We start from the raw sequence: 23349 nt of genomic DNA, 5'->3' as shown, positions 1-23349 counted from the left end.
CAACTGCCGTTGAATGTAGTACTGGTAATGTCACTGTAGGTACGCTGGCATAGGTTACTCTTCTTGATCTTCCAACGCCAAGTACTTTTGTTTGACAAATATAACACTCTATTGAATGGCAAGTACGTTCTCTCCATATCATTGGTGTATCAAATTTTATTTGTGGTCCGGATTCCGACTGAATCAATTCTCCTCGACACGATGTGCACAAAGTGTTCGGTGTCCATGCTTTTTCAGCATTTTTAGGCTCAATGCCAAAATACTTGGAGTATAAAGTTTTGATATGATCTGAGAAACTCGTCGTCGCCTTATGATAGTATATTGGCCATACATGAAACATAACATATCTGGATCGTTATTACAAACAAATTCTCGCGTTCTTTTACTCATTTTATTTTTTTTACTAAATCACGGTTTTGAAATTTGACTTATGAACTGAACTATCTCCGGCGAGCCTTGCAGAGGTTATGAAGTTTCAAGGCGCATTAACTCATATTATTCATAGACAGAAAGGTTCCTTTTTATACGAAGCCGGGAAAAGAAAATACTACCTGCTTTAGATGTAGGCTTTAAAAATTGTCTGTGTCTTATAATTTTGAAAATCTACCTGCATACTTACCCATAAGTGACGGAAATACATGTTTATAACTACATGCCTACAGCAGCTTTCGAACCCAACCACTCTTCCTTTCGATTCAACCACTCTACCTACTATAAAACAATTCGAGTATTAAAAGTACTATTTGATTTATTTAAAGAAAAAGTATTATCATTTTTATGGTATTTTTTTTTTTTTGTTTTTTTTTTTTCATTGTTATGGTATTATTCGTTTATCCGAATAATATCCCATTTGCACTTTATACCTTTAATATATGTATGTATACATACATTGAAGTTGCGCAACCTGGGTATTTTTATTTGATCGCTTATAACTTACGTAGTTTTGCATCGATTTTCTTCGATGATAGCTTATCTTTTTTTTCTAATTAGACAGAGCTTTACGTAAATAAAAAATATTTGGAAAAAAGTTGTGGTTTTGGAATGCTGCCCTCGCAAAAGTAATTTTTTTCATATTTTTTCATAAAAAAAACAAAAATCTGAAATGATGAGCTAATATCTCGAAAACTATATGGTTGAGCAAAAAACAATGTATGATGCATTTATAGCAAATTTTATCGTCTTTCCGATTCTGTAAACTTATTTGCAATTGCTTGAGATATACGTAATTAAGGGGAGCCATCTTTTTGGTTTTTTCGAATACGGTAAATTGCAAATATCTCAAAAACGGTACCATAGAATCAAATATGAACTCAATTTTCGAAATCAGGGGGTGATTTTACATACGAATTTCATAATGGCGTTTAAATTAAAAATCAAGTTAGATACATTACTTCAAATGAGAACTACGAAAATGATAATTTCTTGGGAAAATTATACATGTGACAGTCTTATTAACCAATTATGACAGTTAAACTACACTGACTTTGAAAACTTGAGTATCGAAAATAAAGCTACCTTGCTACATAATACCCTGTCTAATGCAATGGCCACACTGACATACTCTAAAGAAGTCAGTGTTAAGCTTATGAACAAGTGGTATGATTTTGAACTTTCAAATTTGAACGAGCATAAACTAGATCTTTGCAGAGTCGCTATAACAACTGGGGAATGGAATGAATATATCGCTATAAAACGTAAATATAAGCGGCTAATTAAGATTAAAAAAGCGAAGTATATGGAACACAAAATCGATTGTAATGTTGGTGATAGCAAGGCCATGTGGAAAAACTTAAAGAATTGCATTAGCATGGCTCAAGAAAATAATGTCATTATGAAGTTAATAATAAACGACCAACTATATAATCTGGAAAGTGAAATAGCGCAGTCGTTAAATGATTACTTTATTGACAGTATATTGGAGATCAGCCTGCATATCCCGGTTATCTCCGTTAATTATAATAGTATTCTAAGGGTGGAAAATGGCACCAATATTTTTAAGTTGCAAAAAGTTTCTACAACTGACGTACTTCAAATAGTTAGCAAGTTCAAAAACAAAATTGGAGGGAAAAAGCTCCTTTTCGAAGTTATTAAAGCCTCCATAACCGATACAGGGGTTTTTTTACGCTCAAGTTGTTAATGAAAGCTTAGAAACAGGTTTAGTTCCAAATTTATGGAAATCTTCCGTAGTAGTGCCGATAGAAAAGGTTAAAAATACCATTAGAGTGGATGAGATCTGACCCATTAATACGTTACAAAGTGACGAGAAAATTCTAGAAACAGTCGTAAAAAACCAGCTTGTAAAATACTTAGAAGATAGAGAAATTATTATAAACCATCAATCTGGTTTCCAAAAGAAAAGCGCTTTGAATTTTATAGCGAACTGGAAAGAAGATTTAAGTAGGAATAAAGATATAATAGCGGTATTTTTAGATTTAAAACGTGCATTTGAGACGATAGACCAAAAGGTACTAATAAGCTAGCCAACCTAGGTGTCGCTGGTAATGAATCAAAATGGTTTGAAGATTTCCTCATTAATAGAAATCAAAGAACAATAGTTGGAAAATCCTTATCGGAGAAAAGAGAGGTACCAGTTGGCCTTCCGCAAGGATCGGTGCTGGCACCAATAATGTTCAACGTTTATATCAATGATATAACTAACTCCATAAAGTAATGTGATATTCAATTCTTCGCGGATGATACACTACTGAGGCTGAGTGGAGACAATATAACTGAAATATATACTAAGTTGCAAGTAGATCTAAATAGTGTTTATGATTGGTTATGCGTGAACAGACTTAAATTTATTGTCAACAAAACCAAATTAATCGTCATTCCCAGACGAAATTTCCGTAATAGCGACCTGGAAAATTTAAATATTAACCACGAACTAATCGAAAAAGTCAACACCAACAAATATTTGGGAATAGAAATAGATGATAAACTCAATTTCAATAGGAAAAATAGCTAAAAAAATATATTTTACACAAAGAACCTGCAAATATTTTAATAAGAAATACAAGGTAATGGTTTACAGATCAATAATCGAACGACATTTTATTTACTGCCCGGCTATATTTTTCATATTGCGAGATAGTCCGATATACAAGCTACAAAAGCAACAGAATCGAGCTATGAGATTCATACCAAAAAACGCTATGACACACCTATCAAAGACATGCTCTCTGCTCTAAATTGCCTAAGCTTTAGACAGCGACTTTTATATTTTACTATGAAATTTATAATAGACGGTAATTTGCCTGCGTACTTAAAGAGTAACATCAAATATGTAAAACATATGCATTCTGTAAATACTCGAAGCAAAAATAACTTCAATCGACCTGCTTATAAAACCGTAGCAGATAAACGTAGCTTGTACTATAAGGGATTAAAATGCTATAAGGAGCTACCTAATGATATCAAATCATGTAATGACAATAGGTTTAAAAAAAAATTGTATATGCAGTTCATAGATATAACTATAAAAATAAATAAAAAAATAAATAACGGTTGTAAATATTGATTTCTCTTTGTCCAGAGACTCCTTCAAGTCAGCTATTAATATTTCTTAATTTGACATTATCTTCTATTTATGTTTACTGTTATATTTGTTATTTAAATATTTGTTGGCTGTTATATTTTGTTTTAAAACATTTTATTAATTTTTGTATCTAGTCTGTAAGATATTGTGATCATAGACTGAACAATCGAAACTAAACATTGAGCGTTCAATGTTTGGTTTCAATCCAACCGTTTCAACGAAAAAAGGCAAGGAATATCGTACAAAAAGTTATTTGTTTTAAGCTATTGCATAGATTTTATCGCGGGCTTGGCGACGAAATCAATAAAAACCGTAACTGATATTTGTCAAAAAAGGTTCGAAAAAGTTTCGGTGTTAGCAACAGGCTGATTACGTAAAATTGGATCTATTTATGCGGATATTGGTTGTTGTTTTGGTGTATATTTATCTTCACTACTGCGCTGTAGATGGCACTGGTATTCACCCGATGCCAGATGAACTGCATGCTAGATGATGCACACCAACAAACACACACGCGCTGTACATAATTGCCTTTGTTGCTGTTGAAATTAGTACATTAATTACGTACATAGTTGTTCCCTTTGATTTTAAGCTATTGCATAGATTTTATCGCGGGCTTTGAGCGTGACGACTGAATCAAAAGAACCGTAACTGATATACATATGTACATAAAATCATGGAAAACCATCTGTTAATAACAGCAAAAGTTTCGGTGCTAGCAACAGGCTGATTACTTAAATTGGATCTATTTATGCGAATATTGGTTGTTGTCTTTGGTGTACATTTATCTTGACTACTGCGCTGTAGATGGCACTGGTAACCAACAGATGCCAGATGACCTGCATGCTAAATGTTCACACCAACAAACACACACGCGCTGTAAATAATTGCCTTTGTTGCTGTTGAACTTAGTACAGTAATTACGTACATAGTTGTTCCCTTTGATTTTAAGCTATTGCATAGATTTTATCGCGGGCTTTGAGCGTGGCGACTGAATCAAAAGAACCGTAACTGATATATGTACATAAAATCATGGAATAACATATGTTAATAACAGCAAAAGTTTCGGTGTTAGCAACAGGCTGATTGCATAATATTTGATCTATTTATGCGAATATTGGTTGTTGTCTTTAGTGTACATTTATCTTCACTACTGCGCTGTAGCTGGCACCCATTGAATTACGAACAGCAAATATTTCATTAACACCGGATAGAAAATGTTTAGCCAAACGCAAACATTTTCCATTAGTTTCATCTCTTGCTCTAACTATACATAAGTCGCAAGGTTGAACTTTTGACGAAATAGTATATTAGTATAGTAAAGCACATTCTCAGGAACTCGTTTATGTTGCGCTCTCTCGGGTGACAAATATTGAAAAATTGTATATCACGACAAAAAACGATAATGCCGCATTTAAGTTTTATCATAATCGAAAGCAAGCTGCATCGACTGCATATTTGTTGCAAGAATTCAAAAGACTGTCTTTAAATAGTGTTCAGACGATAGCTCAAAGTGTCCTAGATGTCATTAGTAATAGAAATGTAATTTCAATAATTACTTGCAATTGCCAAAGTCTAAATAGTCACAAATACGATTTACAAGATTAAGTTACGAGACAAATAAATGTCTTACTTCTTACCGAAACTTGCATGATGCGTGATAATCCGATTGAAATACCTAATTTCAAATGTATTGTTCAATTCAAACAAGATAACAATAACGTTACTAATATTATTACTCCGTATATTGAAATAAATATTGCACACGTTAGCAATGTTAATTTTAGGTGCTCATTTGTTGGAGATATTTGTGCGTGCTTATGCAAACTTAGAAATGGTCTACACATTGTCTTGATAGCAACGACGAGGTAGAGCATTTTATTCATCGCACTTTACTGGAGTACTCTGTAGAAGGGGCAAAAATACTTGGTACAAACGCTAATAAATTTCCACTCCCGGCGATTTCAACATAAATTTCGCTGATAAAAAATCAGAGCGGTTGACAAGTGAGCACCATTGACGCGGTATTTTCAAGATATTTAGAGGATATCAAGTCTCAAACGTATGTTTCCTATTTCACTTACCATAAACCTATAATTTCCATTATAAATGTTACTGAATAACCTATGTATGTACATATCTTGTAAGATAATAATAAAAATTGTTTACCAATATTAACTTCTCATTTATTCAATAAAAGTAAAACATTTGTTTTCTTATCGGTCACCACGCTTAAAAATTTTGACTTGAACTAATATCAAAGACAAAACTTGTATTAATATCAAAGAAAACAAAATGTTGCATAAATATTATAATTGCATAAGTTGATAATATGCAATAGCTTTACCGTGGCAATCCCCGAGTGCCACACGTCCTTTTTTTAAGTTTTATTTTACAAATAAAACTGGTCATTTTCGTAAATTTCCAGCACTAAGTTGCTGAAACCAGTATCATAGACCACTGCACATACCCATATTTATACAATTGGAAATTTCTACATCTGAGTAAAAAGGTGCATTTTGAAACCAAGCAAACCCACATCCTTGAACATTAGCCATTTTTCTCCTTTTATTCACTACATTGTCAAGAGTGGAGACCATCTTGGAATTGGTGAGGTCCATCCTAAATTGATTCCATAAGCCGGAGTCATTGGTGCCGTATGTCGTATCGCTGTATCCGTATCCCTAACGTAATCAGCTGTTTATCGTTACGACGGTAGACCAAAACCCAATTGGTTGGCTACGATACGGTTACGACCTTAGCGGCACCAATAATCGATTGCATTGATTCTCATAAGGTTGGTCGAATCAGCTGTTAAAAGGTTACCGATACGGTTACCGATAAAGCACCAATGTCTCCAGCTATAGATTTAAGGTAATTAATAGCAACAGGCCAAATACATAAAATTGGATCTCTATCATAATCAGCGGTGGGCAGGTTACCAAATTGAGAATGTGTTAGTAAACACGAACGCGTAGCGAGCACGAAAGCAAAATCAATTATTTATTTAGTTTGATTTCAATGCTTGAACGTTGAACACGTGTCACACGCAATCTTTGGTACTCTGTTTCAAGCGCGCGTGCGACACTTCCTCACCGTACGACCATCGAAATCAAACTAAAAGAGCTGTCGTTGATTTACACGAAGTAGCCATTGTGCTATCGCTTACCGTATACACATATGGTCGCTTACAAACCAACCTAATAAAACCGCACTGCGTTTTTTTAGCGCACGCAAACAACCGGCGTTTTTTCCCCTAACTCAAATAAGCATGCGTTGCGACAATGTAAAGCATGTGTGCAAACGTCAAATCTAAATGTCACACAGAACAAAAATTGGAAATCGAGTTAGGTTTTCACGCAGCAAATTCAATTTGAGTTGCTCTCACACAAGTTGTATGTGCATGAGACATTTTTGACAGAAATTACTTGCGTGTGTTTATATTAGGTTGGTTGTTAGCAGGTGCTAAGTTCACGCCCACCCCGGATCATAAAGTTAAAGTTGCTACGATGCTGTTGCTCCACTGATCTTGCCAACATCGGATCGATTCTTCACGCGCCTGCATGGCAACAGCAGCCCTACTTGCTTGCGATCCGTTGTCATATATTGTTTTTCTTTCCTCAACGAGAAGATATATCGGTATGGTTCCCGCAATGACCAGGACAGCTTCAGCTGATACCGTGCCGTAAGCCGAAGATATTCGCAGCGCCCCTCTGCGTTGGACCGAGGTGAGGGCGACTCGGTTCTTCCGGTATTTCATTGCGTCCGCCCAGATTTCTGCACCATATAAGAGTATAGAATCCGAGGCTGATGCAAGCAACTTCCTTGTGCATGGCTTTGGGCCACCTGTGTTTGCCATTAATCTACTCAACTGCGCTATTATGCGCGCAGCTCTTTCGCAGGCCCCTCGTATGTGATCCGAGAAGTTGAGTTTGCTGTCTAACCTCACTCCCAGATATTTCGTTGAAGCGAGTGTTTCTATTGGCTGGTCCCCAACCATCATGTTCCTGGTAGTGGGAATACGTCTCTTTGTGAGGATGACGATCTCCGTTTTGGCTGTTGCTAACTGGAGACCGTGCTCAGCCATCCACCTATTTACATTACGCATGACCTGGTTTAATTTTAGCTGTGCCAGCTCGCAGCTTGGTGCTGTTATCACAGCTGCCACGTCGTCTGCAAATGCAACGAGGAAGGTGCTTTCTGGCATGTCTAATCGAAGAAGACTGTCGTAAGTTATATTCCAGAGATCGGGACCTAGTGCCGAACCCTGGGCTGCTCCACCTGTTATTTTTACCTTTTTTTGACCGTGAGTACTTTCATATATTAAGTACCTCTCTCTTAGGTAGTCCCTTAAAATTTCTAACAAATATTGCGGTACTTTGAAAGTGCTTTCTAGTGCCTCAAGCATGTCCTCCCACCTAGCTGAGTTAAAAGCGTTTTTGACGTCCAGCGTGACCAGCAACACTATAGGTCTTGCTCTGTGGCACGCTGTCTCGGCTTTCTTGACTGCGTCTACAACTTCTGCTATGGCATCGATTGTGGAGTGCCCCCTCCGAAAACCATGCTGTCAGTCCTCCGGCGTCCTGTAACGCTCTGGTGAGGCGTTGCTTAAGGAGACTCTCCATCAATTTCCCTGCTGTGTCCAACATACATAGGGGACGGTAGGATGATGGAGAGTTGGGATCTCCTTTCCATTTTGGAATGAGAACTAGTCGTGCTGTCTTCCATATGGTGGGGAAAGTGAATGTTAAAGTTAAAGCGAAAGTTAAAGTTAAAAATAAATTTAAGTTAAAGTTAAAGTTAGAGTTAAAGTTAAAGTTAAAGTAAAAGTAGAAATTAAAGTTAAAGTTAAAGTTAAAGTTAAAGTTAAAGTTAAAGTTAAAGTGAATGTTAAGGTTAAAGTTAAAGTTAAAGTTAAAGTCAAAGTTAAAGTTAAAGTTAAAGTTAAAATTAAAGTTAAAGTTAAAATTAGAGATAAGGTTAAAGTTAAAGTTAAAGTTAAAGTTAAAGTTACACTAAAGTTAAAGTTAAAGTTAAAGTTAAAGTTAAAGTTAAAGATAAAGTTAAGGTTAAAGTTAAAGTTAAAGTTAAAGTTAAAGTTAAAGTGAAAGTTAAAGTCAAAATTAAAGTTAACGTTATAGTTTTTATGGTATTTTTTTTTTTTTTTGTTTTTTTTTTTTTTCATTGTTATGGTATTATTCGTTTATCCGAATAATATCCCATTTGCACTTTATACCTTTAAAATATGTATGTATACATACATTGAAGTTGCGCAACCTGGGTATTTTTATTTGATCGCTTATAACTTACGTAGTTTTGCATCGATTTTCTTCGATGATAGCTTATCTTTTTTTTCTAATTAGACAGAGCTTTACGTAAATAAAAAATATTTGGAAAAAAGTTGTGGTTTTGGAATGCTGCCCTCGCAAAAGTAATTTTTTTCATATTTTTTCATAAAAAAAACAAAAATCTGAAATGATGAGCTAATATCTCGAAAACTATATGGTTGAGCAAAAAACAATGTATGATGCATTTATAGCAAATTTTATCGTCTTTCCGATTCTGTAAACTTATTTGCAATTGCTTGAGATATACGTAATTAAGGGGAGCCATCTTTTTGGTTTTTTCGAATACGGTAAATTGCAAATATCTCAAAAACGGTACCATAGAATCAAATATGAACTCAATTTTCGAAATCAGGGGGTGATTTTACATACGAATTTCATAATGGCGTTTAAATTAAAAATCAAGTTAGATACATTACTTCAAATGAGAACTACGAAAATGATAATTTCTTGGGAAAATTATACATGTGACAGTCTTATTAACCAATTATGACAGTTAAACTACACTGACTTTGAAAACTTGAGTATCGAAAATAAAGCTACCTTGCTACATAATACCCTGTCTAATGCAATGGCCACACTGACATACTCTAAAGAAGTCAGTGTTAAGCTTATGAACAAGTGGTATGATTTTGAACTTTCAAATTTGAACGAGCATAAACTAGATCTTTGCAGAGTCGCTATAACAACTGGGGAATGGAATGAATATATCGCTATAAAACGTAAATATAAGCGGCTAATTAAGATTAAAAAAGCGAAGTATATGGAACACAAAATCGATTGTAATGTTGGTGATAGCAAGGCCATGTGGAAAAACTTAAAGAATTGCATTAGCATGGCTCAAGAAAATAATGTCATTATGAAGTTAATAATAAACGACCAACTATATAATCTGGAAAGTGAAATAGCGCAGTCGTTAAATGATTACTTTATTGACAGTATATTGGAGATCAGCCTGCATATCCCGGTTATCTCCGTTAATTATAATAGTATTCTAAGGGTGGAAAATGGCACCAATATTTTTAAGTTGCAAAAAGTTTCTACAACTGACGTACTTCAAATAGTTAGCAAGTTCAAAAACAAAATTGGAGGGAAAAAGCTCCTTTTCGAAGTTATTAAAGCCTCCATAACCGATACAGGGGTTTTTTTACGCTCAAGTTGTTAATGAAAGCTTAGAAACAGGTTTAGTTCCAAATTTATGGAAATCTTCCGTAGTAGTGCCGATAGAAAAGGTTAAAAATACCATTAGAGTGGATGAGATCTGACCCATTAATACGTTACAAAGTGACGAGAAAATTCTAGAAACAGTCGTAAAAAACCAGCTTGTAAAATACTTAGAAGATAGAGAAATTATTATAAACCATCAATCTGGTTTCCAAAAGAAAAGCGCTTTGAATTTTATAGCGAACTGGAAAGAAGATTTAAGTAGGAATAAAGATATAATAGCGGTATTTTTAGTTTTAAAACGTGCATTTGAGACGATAGACCAAAAGGTACTAATAAGCTAGCCAACCTAGGTGTCGCTGGTAATGAATCAAAATGGTTTGAAGATTTCCTCATTAATAGAAATCAAAGAACAATAGTTGGAAAATCCTTATCGGAGAAAAGAGAGGTACCAGTTGGCCTTCCGCAAGGATCGGTGCTGGCACCAATAATGTTCAACGTTTATATCAATGATATAACTAACTCCATAAAGTAATGTGATATTCAATTCTTCGCGGATGATACACTACTGAGGCTGAGTGGAGACAATATAACTGAAATATATACTAAGTTGCAAGTAGATCTAAATAGTGTTTATGATTGGTTATGCGTGAACAGACTTAAATTTATTGTCAACAAAACCAAATTAATCGTCATTCCCAGACGAAATTTCCGTAATAGCGACCTGGAAAATTTAAATATTAACCACGAACTAATCGAAAAAGTCAACACCAACAAATATTTGGGAATAGAAATAGATGATAAACTCAATTTCAATAGGAAAAATAGCTAAAAAAATATATTTTACACAAAGAACCTGCAAATATTTTAATAAGAAATACAAGGTAATGGTTTACAGATCAATAATCGAACGACATTTTATTTACTGCCCGGCTATATTTTTCATATTGCGAGATAGTCCGATATACAAGCTACAAAAGCAACAGAATCGAGCTATGAGATTCATACCAAAAAACGCTATGACACACCTATCAAAACCATGCTCTCTGCTCTAAATTGCCTAAGCTTTAGACAGCGACTTTTATATTTTACTATGAAATTTATAATAGACGGTAATTTGCCTGCGTACTTAAAGAGTAACATCAAATATGTAAAAGATATGCATTCTGTAAATACTCGAAGCAAAAATAACTTCAATCGACCTGCTTATAAAACCGTAGCAGATAAACGTAGCTTGTACTATAAGGGATTAAAATGCTATAAGGAGCTACCTAATGATATCAAATCATGTAATGACAATAGGTTTAAAAAAAAATTGTATATGCAGTTCATAGATATAACTATAAAAATAAATAAAAAAATAAATAACGGTTGTAAATATTGATTTCTCTTTGTCCAGAGACTCCTTCAAGTCAGCTATTAATATTTCTTAATTTGACATTATCTTCTATTTATGTTTACTGTTATATTTGTTATTTAAATATTTGTTGGCTGTTATATTTTGTTTTAAAACATTTTATTAATTTTTGTATCTAGTCTGTAAGATATTGTGATCATAGACTGAACAATCGAAACTAAACATTGAGCGTTCAATGTTTGGTTTCAATCCAACCGTTTCAACGAAAAAAGGCAAGGAATATCGTACAAAAAGTTATTTGTTTTAAGCTATTGCATAGATTTTATCGCGGGCTTGGCGACGAAATCAATAAAAACCGTAACTGATATTTGTCAAAAAAGGTTCGAAAAAGTTTCGGTGTTAGCAACAGGCTGATTACGTAAAATTGGATCTATTTATGCGGATATTGGTTGTTGTTTTGGTGTATATTTATCTTCACTACTGCGCTGTAGATGGCACTGGTAACCACCCGATGCCAGATGAACTGCATGCTAGATGATGCACACCAACAAACACACACGCGCTGTACATAATTGCCTTTGTTGCTGTTGAAATTAGTACATTAATTACGTACATAGTTGTTCCCTTTGATTTTAAGCTATTGCATAGATTTTATCGGGGGCTTTGAGCGTGACGACTGAATCAAAAGAACCGTAACTGATATACATATGTACATAAAATCATGGAAAACCATCTGTTAATAACAGCAAAAGTTTCGGTGCTAGCAACAGGCTGATTACTTAAATTGGATCTATTTATGCGAATATTGGTTGTTGTCTTTGGTGTACATTTATCTTCACTACTGCGCTGTAGATGGCACTGGTAACCAACAGATGCCAGATGACCTGCATGCTAGATGTTCACACCAACAAACACACACGCGCTGTAAATAATTGCCTTTGTTGCTGTTGAACTTAGTACAGTAATTACGTACATAGTTGTTCCCTTTGATTTTAAGCTATTGCATAGATTTTATCGCGGGCTTTGAGCGTGGCGACTGAATCAAAAGAACCGTAACTGATATATGTACATAAAATCATGGAATAACATATGTTAATAACAGCAAAAGTTTCGGTGCTAGCAACAGGCTGATTGCATAATATTTGATCTATTTATGCGAATATTGGTTGTTGTCTTTAGTGTACATTTATCTTCACTACTGCGCTGTAGCTGGCACCCATTGAATTACGAACAGCAAATATTTCATTAACACCGGATAGAAAATGTTTAGCCAAACGCAAACATTTTCCATTAGTTTCATCTCTTGCTCTAACTATACATAAGTCGCAAGGTTGAACTTTTGACGAAATAGTATATTAGTATAGTAAAGCACATTCTCAGGAACTCGTTTATGTTGCGCTCTCTCGGGTGACAAATATTGAAAAATTGTATATCACGACAAAAAACGATAATGCCGCATTTAAGTTTTATCATAATCGAAAGCAAGCTGCATCGACTGCATATTTGTTGCAAGAATTCAAAAGACTGTCTTTAAATAGTGTTCAGACGATAGCTCAAAGTGTCCTAGATGTCATTAGTAATAGAAATGTCATTTCAATAATTACTTGCAATTGCCAAAGTCTAAATAGTCACAAATACGATTTACAAGATTAAGTTACGAAACAAATAAATGTCTTACTTCTTACCGAAACTTGCATGATGCGTGATAATCCGATTGAAATACCTAATTTCAAATGTATTGTTCAATTCAAACAAGATAACAATAACGTTACTAATATTATTACTCCGTATATTGAAATAAATATTGCACACGTTAGCAATGTTAATTTTAGGTGCTCATTTGTTGGAGATATTTGTGCGTGCTTATGCAAACTTAGAAATGGTCTACACATTGTCTTGATAGCAACGACGAGGTAGAGCATTTTATTCATCGCACTTTACTGGAGTACTCTGTAGAAGGGGCAAAAATACTTGGTACAAACGCTAATAAATTTCCACTCCCGGCGATTTCAACATAAATTTCGCTGATAAAAAATCAGAGCGGTTGACAAGTGAGCACCATTGACGCGGTATTTTCAAGATATTTAGAGGATATCAAGTCTCAAACGTATGTTTCCTATTTCACTTACCATAAACCTATAATTTCCATTATAAATGTTACTGAATAACCTATGTATGTACATATCTTGTAAGATAATAATAAAAATTGTTTACCAATATTAACTTCTCATTTATTCAATAAAAGTAAAACATTTGTTTTCTTATCGGTCACCACGCTTAAAAATTTTGACTTGAACTAATATCAAAGACAAAACTTGTATTAATATCAAAGAAAACAAAATGTTGCATAAATATTATAATTGCATAAGTTGATAATATGCAATAGCTTTACCGTGGCAATCCCCGAGTGCCACACGTCCTTTTTTTAAGTTTTATTTTACAAATAAAACTGGTCATTTTCGTAAATTTCCAGCACTAAGTTGCTGAAACCAGTATCATAGACCACTGCACATACCCATATTTATACAATTGGAAATTTCTACATCTGAGTATAAAAGGGGCATTTTGAAACCAAGCAAACCCACGTCCTTGAACATTAGCCATTTTTCTCCTTTTATTCACTACATTGTCAAGAGTGGAGACCATCTTGGAATTGGTGAGGTCCATCCTAAATTGATTCCATAAGCCGGAGTCATTGGTGCCGTATGTCGTATCGCTGTATCCGTATCCCTAACGTAATCAGCTGTTTATCGTTACTACGGTAGACCAAAACCCAATTGGTTGGCTACGATACGGTTACGACCTTAGCGGCACCAATAATCGATTGCATTGATTCTCATAAGGTTGGTCGAATCAGCTGTTAAAAGGTTACCGATACGGTTACCGATAAAGCACCAATGTCTCCAGCTATAGATTTAAGGTAATTAATAGCAACAGGCCAAATACATAAAATTGGATCTCTATCATAATCAGCGGTGGGCAGGTTACCAAATTGAGAATGTGTTAGTAAACACGAACGCGTAGCGAGCACGAAAGCAAAATCAATTATTTATTTAGTTTGATTTCAATGCTTGAACGTTGAACACGTGTCACACGCAATCTTTGGTACTCTGTTTCAAGCGCGCGTGCGACACTTCCTCACCGTACGACCATCGAAATCAAACTAAAAGAGCTGTCGTTGATTTACACGAAGTAGCCATTGTGCTATCGCTTATCGTATACACATATGGTCGCTTACAAGCCAACCTAATAAAACCGCACTGCGTTTTTTAGCGCACGCAAACAACCGGCGTTTTTTCCCCTAACTCAAATAAGCATGCGTTGCGACAATGTAAAGCATGTGTGCAAACGTCAAATTTAAATGTCACGCAGAACAAAAATTGGAAATCGAGTTAGGTTTTCACGCAGCAAATTCAATTTGAGTTGCTCTCACACAAGTTGTATGTGCATGAGACATTTTTGACAGAAATTACTTGCGTGTGTTTATATTAGGTTGGTTGTTAGCAGGTGCTAAGTTCACGCCCACCCCGGATCATAAAGTTAAAGTTAAAGTGAGTGTTAAAGTTAAAAATAAAGTTAAAGTTAAAGTTAAAGTGAAAGTTAAAGTTAAGGTTAAAGTTAAAGTTAAAGTTAAAGTTAAGGTTAAAGTTAAAGTTAATGTTAAAGTTAAAGTTAAAGTTAAAGTTAAACATAAAGTTAAAGTTAAAGTTAAAGTGAATGTTAAAGTTAAAGCGAAAGTTAAAGTTAAAGTGGAAGTTAAAGTTAAAGTGGAAGTTAAAGTGAAAGTTAAAGTTAAAATTAAAGTTAAAGTTAAAGTTAAAATTAAAGTTAAAGTAAAAGTTAAAGTTAAAGTTAAAAGTTAAAGTTAAAGCTAAAGTTAAAGTTAAAGTGTATGTTAAAGTTAAAGCGAAAGTTAAATTTAAAGTTAAAAATAAAGTTAAAGTTAAAGTGGAAGTTAAAGTTAAATTTAAAATTAAAGTTAAAGTTAAAGTTAAAGTTAAGTTTAAAGTTAAAGTTAAAGTTAAAGTTAAAGTTAAAGTCAAAGTTAAAGTTAAGGTTAAAGTTAAATTTAAAGTTGAAGTAAAATTTAAAGTTAAAGTTAAAGTTAACGTTAAAGTTAAAGTTAAAGTGAATGTTTTTATTTATTTTTTTTTTTTTTTTTTTGTGTTTCGTGGAAGGAGGAAATGCTTTATGCACTGACCGGGATATTTAAGCCTCACTGCGAGACTCTCCGAGTGTAGGACTCCCTTCTTCCATGAAGGCCTACCCACTAAAACCTAACCTCCCACGGCCCGCGCAAATCCCCGTACCTGGGACCGCGTTTAGCATTACTTCGGGTGCAGGTGCGCGCTACGTGAGCTCTATGGCTACTCTCACGCTAATGGGCTAGGCATCCGTCTTCTCGTTTACTGGTAAGTATATGTCTCACATATGTGCTGACCGTATCCCATTTGTCTCTTCGACAGGTCATGTTATTAATGACACTGCCCGGGGATAGGTCGCCAAGTACCTCTTCTACCCTCCTTCGCTGATGGGAGAAGTGCCTGCATTCGAAGAAGGTGTGGCGTACATCGTCTATTTCCCCACAGTACAGGCAGCTCGGGCTATCAACTTTACCCATTCTGTGTAGGTATTTGCGGAAGTAACCATGTCCCGTTAGAAACTGGGTCAGGTAAAAGTCTACCTCTCCGTGCGGTCGCTTCAACCATGGATTCAGTTCAGGGATTAGTTTCCTAGTCCACTTTCCTACGATGCTGTTGCTCCACTGATCTTGCCAACATCGGATCGATTCTTCACGCGCCTGCATGGCAACAGCAGCCCTACTTGCTTGCGATCCGTTGTCATATATTGTTTTTCTTTCCTCAACGAGAAGATATATCGGTATGGTTCCCGCAACGACCAGGACAGCTTCAGCTGATACCGTGCGGTAAGCCGAAGATATTCGCAGCGCCCCTCTGCGTTGGACCGAGGTGAGGGCGACTCGGTTCTTCCGGTATTTCATTGCGTCCGCCCAGATTTCTGCACCATATAAGAGTATAGAATTCGAGGCTGATGCAAGCAACTTCCTTGTGCATGGCTTTGGGCCACCTGTGTTTGCCATTAATCTACTCAACTACGCTATTATGCGCGCAGCTCTTTCGCAGGCCCCTCGTATGTGATCCGAGAAGTTGAGTTTGCTGTCTAACCTCACTCCCAGATATTTCGTTGAAGCGAGTGTTTCTATTGGCTGGTCCCCAACCATCATGTTCCTGGTAGTGGGAATACGTCTCTTTGTGAGGATGACGATCTCCGTTTTGGCTGTTGCTAACTGGAGACCGTGCTCAGCCATCCACCTATTTACATTACGCATGACCTGGTTTAATTTTAGCTGTGCCAGCTCGCAGCTTGGTGCTGTTATCACAGCTGCCACGTCGTCTGTAAATGCAACGAGGAAGGTGCTTTCTGGCATGTCTAATCGAAGAAGACTGTCGTAAGTTATATTCCAGAGATCGGGACCTAGTACCGAACCCTGGGCTGCTCCACCTGTTATTTTTACCTTTTTTTGACCGTGAGTACTTTCATATATTAAGTACCTCTCTCTTAGGTAGTCCCTTAAAATTTCTAACAAATATTGCGGTACTTTGAAAGTGCTTTCTAGTGCCTCAAGCATGTCCTCCCACCTAGCTGAGTTAAAAGCGTTTTTGACGTCCAGCGTGACCAGCAACACTATAGGTCTTGCTCTGTGGCACGCTGTCTCGGCTTTCTTGACTGCGTCTACAACTTCTGCTATGGCATCGATTGTGGAGTGCCACCTCCGAAAACCATGCTGTCTGGGCGACAGTCCTCCGGCGTCCTGTAACGCTCTGGTGAGGCGTTGCTTAAGGAGACTCTCCATCAATTTCCCTGCTGTGTCCAACATACATAGGGGACGGTAGGATGATGGAGAGTTGGGATCTCCTTTCCATTTTGGAATGAGAACTAGTCGTGCTGTCTTCCATATGGTGGGGAAAGTGAATGTTAAAGTTAAAGCGAAAGTTAAAGTTAAAAATAAATTTAAGTTAAAGTTAAAGTTAGAGTTAAAGTTAAAGTTAAAGTTAAAGTTAAAGTAAAAGTAGAAATTAAAGTTAAAGTTAAAGTTAAAGTTAAAGTTAAAGTTAAAGTGAATGTTAAGGTTAAAGTTAAAGTTAAAGTTAAAGTCAAAGTTAAAGTTAAAGTTAAAGTTAAAATTAAAGTTAAAGTTAAAATTAGAGATAAGGTTAAAGTTAAAGTTAAAGTTAAAGTTACACTAAAGTTAAAGTTAAAGTTAAAGTTAAAGATAAAGTTAAGGTTAAAGTTAAAGTTAAAGTTAAAGTTAAAGTTAAAGTTAAAGTTAAAGTGAAAGTTAAAGTCAAAATTAAAGTTAACGTTATAGTTAAGGTTAAAGTTAAAGTTAAATTTAAAGTTGAAGTTAAAGTTAAAGTTAAAGTTAAAGCTAAAGTTAAAGTTGAAGTTAAAGTGGATGTTAAAGTTAAAGTTAAAAAAAAGTTAAAGTTTAAGTTAAAGTTAAAGTGAAAGTTAAAGTTAAAAATAAAGTTAAAGTTAAAGTGAAAGTTAAATATTAACTTCTCATTTATTCAATAAAAGTAAAAAATTTGTTTTCTTATCGGTCACCACGCTTAAAAAGGTTAACTTGAATCAATATCAAAGACAAAAATTGAATTAATATCAACGAAAACAAATGTTGCATAATTTCACAATATGCAATAGCTTTACCGCGGCAGTCCCCGAGTGCCACACGTCCTTTTTTTATTTTTGGTATTTTGTTGCACCATATCATTACTGGAGTTGAATTTTGGCATAATTTACTTATATACTGTAAAAATATTAAATCTTTTGTTAAAATTTGGCTTAAAATTTTTTTTTTTAAAGTGGGCGTGTTCGTCATCCGATTTTGCTAATTTTTATTTGTCACACATATAGTAATAGGAGTACCGTTCCTGCCAAATTTCATCATGATATCTTTAACTAATGCCAAATTACAGCTTGCAAAACTTTTAAATTACCTTCTTTTAAATGTGGGTGGTGCCACGCCTCTTGCCCAAAATTTTACTAATTTTCTATTCTGCGTCATAAGGTCAACCCACCTACCAAGTTTGATCGCTCTATCCGTCTTTGGTAATGAATTATCGCATTTTTCGGTTTTTCGAAATTTTCGATATAGAAAAAGTGGGCGTGGTTATAATCTGATTTCGTTAATTTTAAACAGCAATCTGAGATGAGTGCCCAGGAACCTACACACCAAATTTCATCGAGATTCCTCAAAATTACTCAAGTTATCGTGTTTATGGACGGACGGATTGTACGCCCTCCAAATTAAGGCCGCATATTAAAGTTTGAGGGCGTACAAACGACGAATAACGCAATTTCAGGGTATATGGATCTGAAAAATTGATGCTGTTACACCTTAAGAAACCGAGAGAGGCATACGCACTAGAGATAATGTAATTAATATGGTTCTGAACCAGAACGAGGAGTTGAAGATGATCCCAAGGTCCTTGATTGAAGAGGAGCACATGAGATATTGTAAGTCGTTGGTAAGGTATTTTGGAGTTTTGCGAAAGTAATATGATAGCACTTGATTATCACTCACCAGAGTGTTCTTCTATTTATGGCTCCTAGTAGACACTATACATCTTCAAAAGTTTTAATTGAGTAGACTTTCAGGTCTTCACCATAGAGTAAGATCTCTGACGAGTTGAAACAACTGCCAATATCATTAATAAAAAAAATGAAAAGAAGAGGATACTCCCTTGGAGTACGCCAGAGGTGGCAGTAAAAAGCTTGGATGATACACCTTCGATTGATATCATACAGCACCTATTCAATAGGTAGGAACACAACACATTGAAGAACGTGGAGTGAAATCCAAGCGAAGATAACTTTCGTAGCAATAAGCTGTGAGATACCTTGTAGAATGTTTTGGAGAAATTCGATAAATACAGTCCCCTTGATGGCTAGATTATAATGCATCCGTAAGTTTCAACATCGAATGCTGACATTTATTTTAGACAACCCAATCCCCTATTCTAGCAAAAATAGGATTTAAGATACTTTATTTCAAAGCTTCATGCCTGCGAAGTAGTAGAGAATATGAAATTGATAAATAGTTAACAGTAGTAATAAAAAATCCTTCAAAAAATATTGTGGCTTTATATTAGGCATTCGATGTGTTCTTACATTTTTGATGCGAAAGTTTAATGCAATTGGAGGCTCAGAGGGACTGAGTTATTCTGTCTATCTCTGAATATTAATTGAAGTATCAAATTAACATTTACTTATTTATTTTATTAAAATCCGAATGAATAGGTTGTTATTATTTTGTAACTACGCCAAACCCACTCCCCCACCCCTTCCCGTGCCTTTTATATAAATTATAAAATTATAAACTGCAATTTTCTTCATTTGTATAGGTTCGAGCCATAACTCTTACAATGGAGTGGTATGCAATGATACAATATTGGCTACTGGCGTTTTTTCATCCAAGGAATTATGGAGACTTTCGAAGGGTAGGTAACGTTTAGAAGCATTACTTCATATTTGGTCCATTCATGGTATCTAAATTTTAAAATTTTACAGGAAAGCTATTATTTAGGACTATGTCTCTAAATAAAAACTGAAGTTGCAAAGTTCAGTACCATATTTTTTTAAATTCTTCCTTACCAATTATTTTAAAATAATTAGACCGTGATGAAATATATGTGAGGTCTATTTAAGACAGTACGGTGGCCCGTGACAAACTTTTACAGTGACGAATGCTTCCCAAAATTATGCCGTTAACTACTTAAATCAAAGAACGGGCACATATTATAAATGAATTTTCCGCCAAAGTGCGTGCAACACATCCCAGGATTAACCAGGTCCACGTTTTGATCTCAAGACCCTAGCCAGAACGGGGTAAAAAGTTCACTATGTCCGTCTCCTAGCTCTAAGCTACCTCCCCACCAATTTTCATCCAAATCAGTTCATCCGTTTTTGAGTTAAAAACAGTGTAACTAACACCACCTTCTTTTATACATATATAGACTAGCAACCCGGACCTTGTTTCACACAGGTTGCATTGTTTAAAAATAGTAATTTGTTGTTGCATTTTGAATTAATGGTTCAATTAAAAAATAAAGATAATTCATAAAAAAATAAATCCAAAGCGAAGTTAAATATATATCCATACATTTTAACTGTTCATATTTAGTTAGTTTTTATTTTCTTTCTTATAAAATTTCATTGTATTTTATGTTTGCAGCTTTCCTATCAGGAGCCAAAACACATAAATTATATGTGTTTGTTACACGGGATAGAGCTACATATAAGTGCCCATGTGTGAGACATAGAGCTCTTAGGTCCAAACCGGCTACCTTAAGTGTTTGTCCTTGAGCCTTATTTATTTTTACGGCAAAACATATTTCTTAAAATCAAGACGTTTTCTCCAGCACCACAACCAGTCAAAGTTGAACACTCAATCAAACCTTATTATGAAAAGCTCAGTTCAAAAACTTATTTAAGTCGTAACAAAAAATTATTATTAAAATATTAAACTGCATGGATGAAAGTTAAGGAAAAAATATCTTAATTAATTGTTTTCATTTCCTCTCCTTTCCTTTCTTTTCCCTTTCCCTTTCTTTTTGTTTTTTTCCTTTCCTTTCCTTTTCTTTTCCTTCCCTTTCCTTCCCTTCCTGTCCTTTTTTTCTTCTTTCCCTTCCTTCCTTTCTTTTAATTTCCTCTCCTATCCTTTCCTTTCCTATCCTTTCCTTCCTTCTCCTTTCTTATCCTCTTTTCTCCTATCATTTCCTTTTTTCGTTTCCTTTCCTTTTCTTTCATTTCCTGTCCTTTCGTTCGCTGTCAGGTCCTGTCTTCTCCCTTCCTTTCCACCCTGTAATTTCCTCTCCTTTTATTTCCTTTCCTTGCCTTTACTGTCCTTTTTTCCCCTTTCCTTTCCGTTCCTTTCCTCTCTTTTAGTTCCCTTTCTTTTCTTTTATTTGTCCTTTCAAAGAATTTCACCGGAAAATTATAAAAAATAATATAGAAAATCTCACTGTATTATACTTATCTTTGCAATAACATTGAAAAAAAAAATATTGATAAAAAAGCTCACTTTTGTTTTGATTTTAAATAAAACAAGTAAAGGTGTCTAAGTTCGGGTGCAACCGAACATTATATACTCAGCGTTAGCTTCAATTGCACATTTCATTTCAAATAAATTACTTTTCTACATAACACGTGGCACCGCCCTCTAAAAAAATGTCTCCCCATTTCCTTTTACAATAAAGCTTGATAAGTGAAATATCATTGATTCAAAACTATTTTTTGCTAAGTTATAGGTTATTATTCTAGACTACGAACTTGTTTGATATCTGAGTTGTCGTGGTCATTAACCCATCCCGTCCATTTTTACTAGAAATATTTTCTGCTATAGGGGAAATTTGTGTACACAATTTCATTACGATATGTTAATTTTTCTTCGAGTTATGGCTCCAGAAGCATAGAAAATTGCTTAGTCATAAAATGGGCGGTGCCACAACCATTTTCAAAAATTTTAGTATTCCCAATTTAATGTTATAATGCAATCTAGAAAGTAAAATTCTATTGATATTAAGCTCTTTTTCGCTAAGATATAGCTTATTATTTCCGTCTACAACCATTTTAAAAATCTTTTATATAAAAGTGGGCGTGGTCTTTAACCAACCTCGTCCATCTTTTCTAGAAATATTTCCTGCTATAGGAAACACTTTTTCCAATTTTGTTACGATCCGTTAATATTTCTTTGAGTTATGGCTCCCGTAACATAGAAAATTGCTTAGTCGCAAAAGGGGCGGTGCCACGCCCATTTTTTTAAATTTGAAGTTTTTCTTATTTATTGTTATAAATCCACTAGGGAAACGAAATAGCATTTACATAAAGCTCTTTTTTTCAAAGATATAGCTTATTTTATTCGTCCACAACCCTTTTAAAAATCTTTTATATAAAAGTGGGCGTGGTCCTTAACCGATTTCGTTAATTTTTCTTCAAAGAATTCTTTATAGTAAAGCTAACCTCTCTGCCGAACTTTGTTACGATAGGTTTAACGATTTTTGATTTATGATTAATAATATTTGTAAAATTGATTTTATCACTAGTGGGCGGTGAACCGCCCATTTTAAAAGTTTCTTTTTAATTTTTATCCAGAGTCTCAATATCAGTCCACATGTCAAATTTCAACATTCTAGGTGTATTATTTACTAAATAATCAGGTTTTTTGTCTTTTCGAAAATGTTATATGTATATATAAAAAGTGGGCGTGGTTGTCGTCCGATTTCGCTCATTTTCAATACCAATCTATTCTGGGTCCAGATAAGCTCTTGTACCAAATTTGGTGAAGATATACCAATATTTACTTAAGTTATCGTATTAACGGACGGACGGACGGACATGCCTCAATCAAATTTTTTTCGATGCTGATGATTTTGATATATGGAAGTCTATATCCATCTCGATTCCTTTATACCTGTACAACCAACCGTTATCCAATCAAAGTTAATATACTATGTGTGCAAAGCACCCTGAATATAATAAAATAAATAATTAGCACTGCTTAAACAACTTACGTACATATTTGAATAATAAAATTCGTGAAGACCAACTGTTCTTTCTAAAATAACTCCTTTAGGGCTGCCATAAAAAAACATTAACAAGTAAGGAAGGCTAAGTTCGGGTACATTACATACTCAGCTGAGAGCTTAGCTGCGTTGGTTTCGTATTATAAGTGGTATTAATTCCGTATCACGTACGTTTGGGAAATATCGACCAAATTGTAGACCAAGGGTGACGTTTTTTGGAACGATTTTCCTTCAACCTTTGTCAAATAAGGGAAAATCACCATGTAGGAAAATGAACCTAGGGTAACCCTGGAATGTGTTTTTATGACATGGGTATCAAATGAAAGGTATTAAAGA

The 23349-nt window shown here is 34.8% G+C and overlaps 1 protein-coding gene across 1 annotated transcript in view; it reads left to right on the top strand.

Moving 5' to 3' along the window:
• Positions 1–23349, top strand: part of LOC137234942 (nuclear factor 1 X-type-like) — a 2160399-nt gene that overhangs the window by 1755023 nt on the left and 382027 nt on the right. Inside the window, exon 6 of the mRNA XM_067758242.1 lies at positions 19834–19929. Within this exon, the coding sequence (XP_067614343.1) occupies positions 19834–19929 (96 nt within the window). The remainder of the gene's footprint in view (positions 1–19833; positions 19930–23349) is intronic.

This window comes from Eurosta solidaginis, chromosome X (genome assembly GCF_040869045.1).
Source record: "Eurosta solidaginis isolate ZX-2024a chromosome X, ASM4086904v1, whole genome shotgun sequence".
Classification (NCBI taxonomy): domain Eukaryota; kingdom Metazoa; phylum Arthropoda; class Insecta; order Diptera; family Tephritidae; genus Eurosta; species Eurosta solidaginis.
This window is presented reverse-complemented; position numbering and strand designations above follow the sequence as displayed.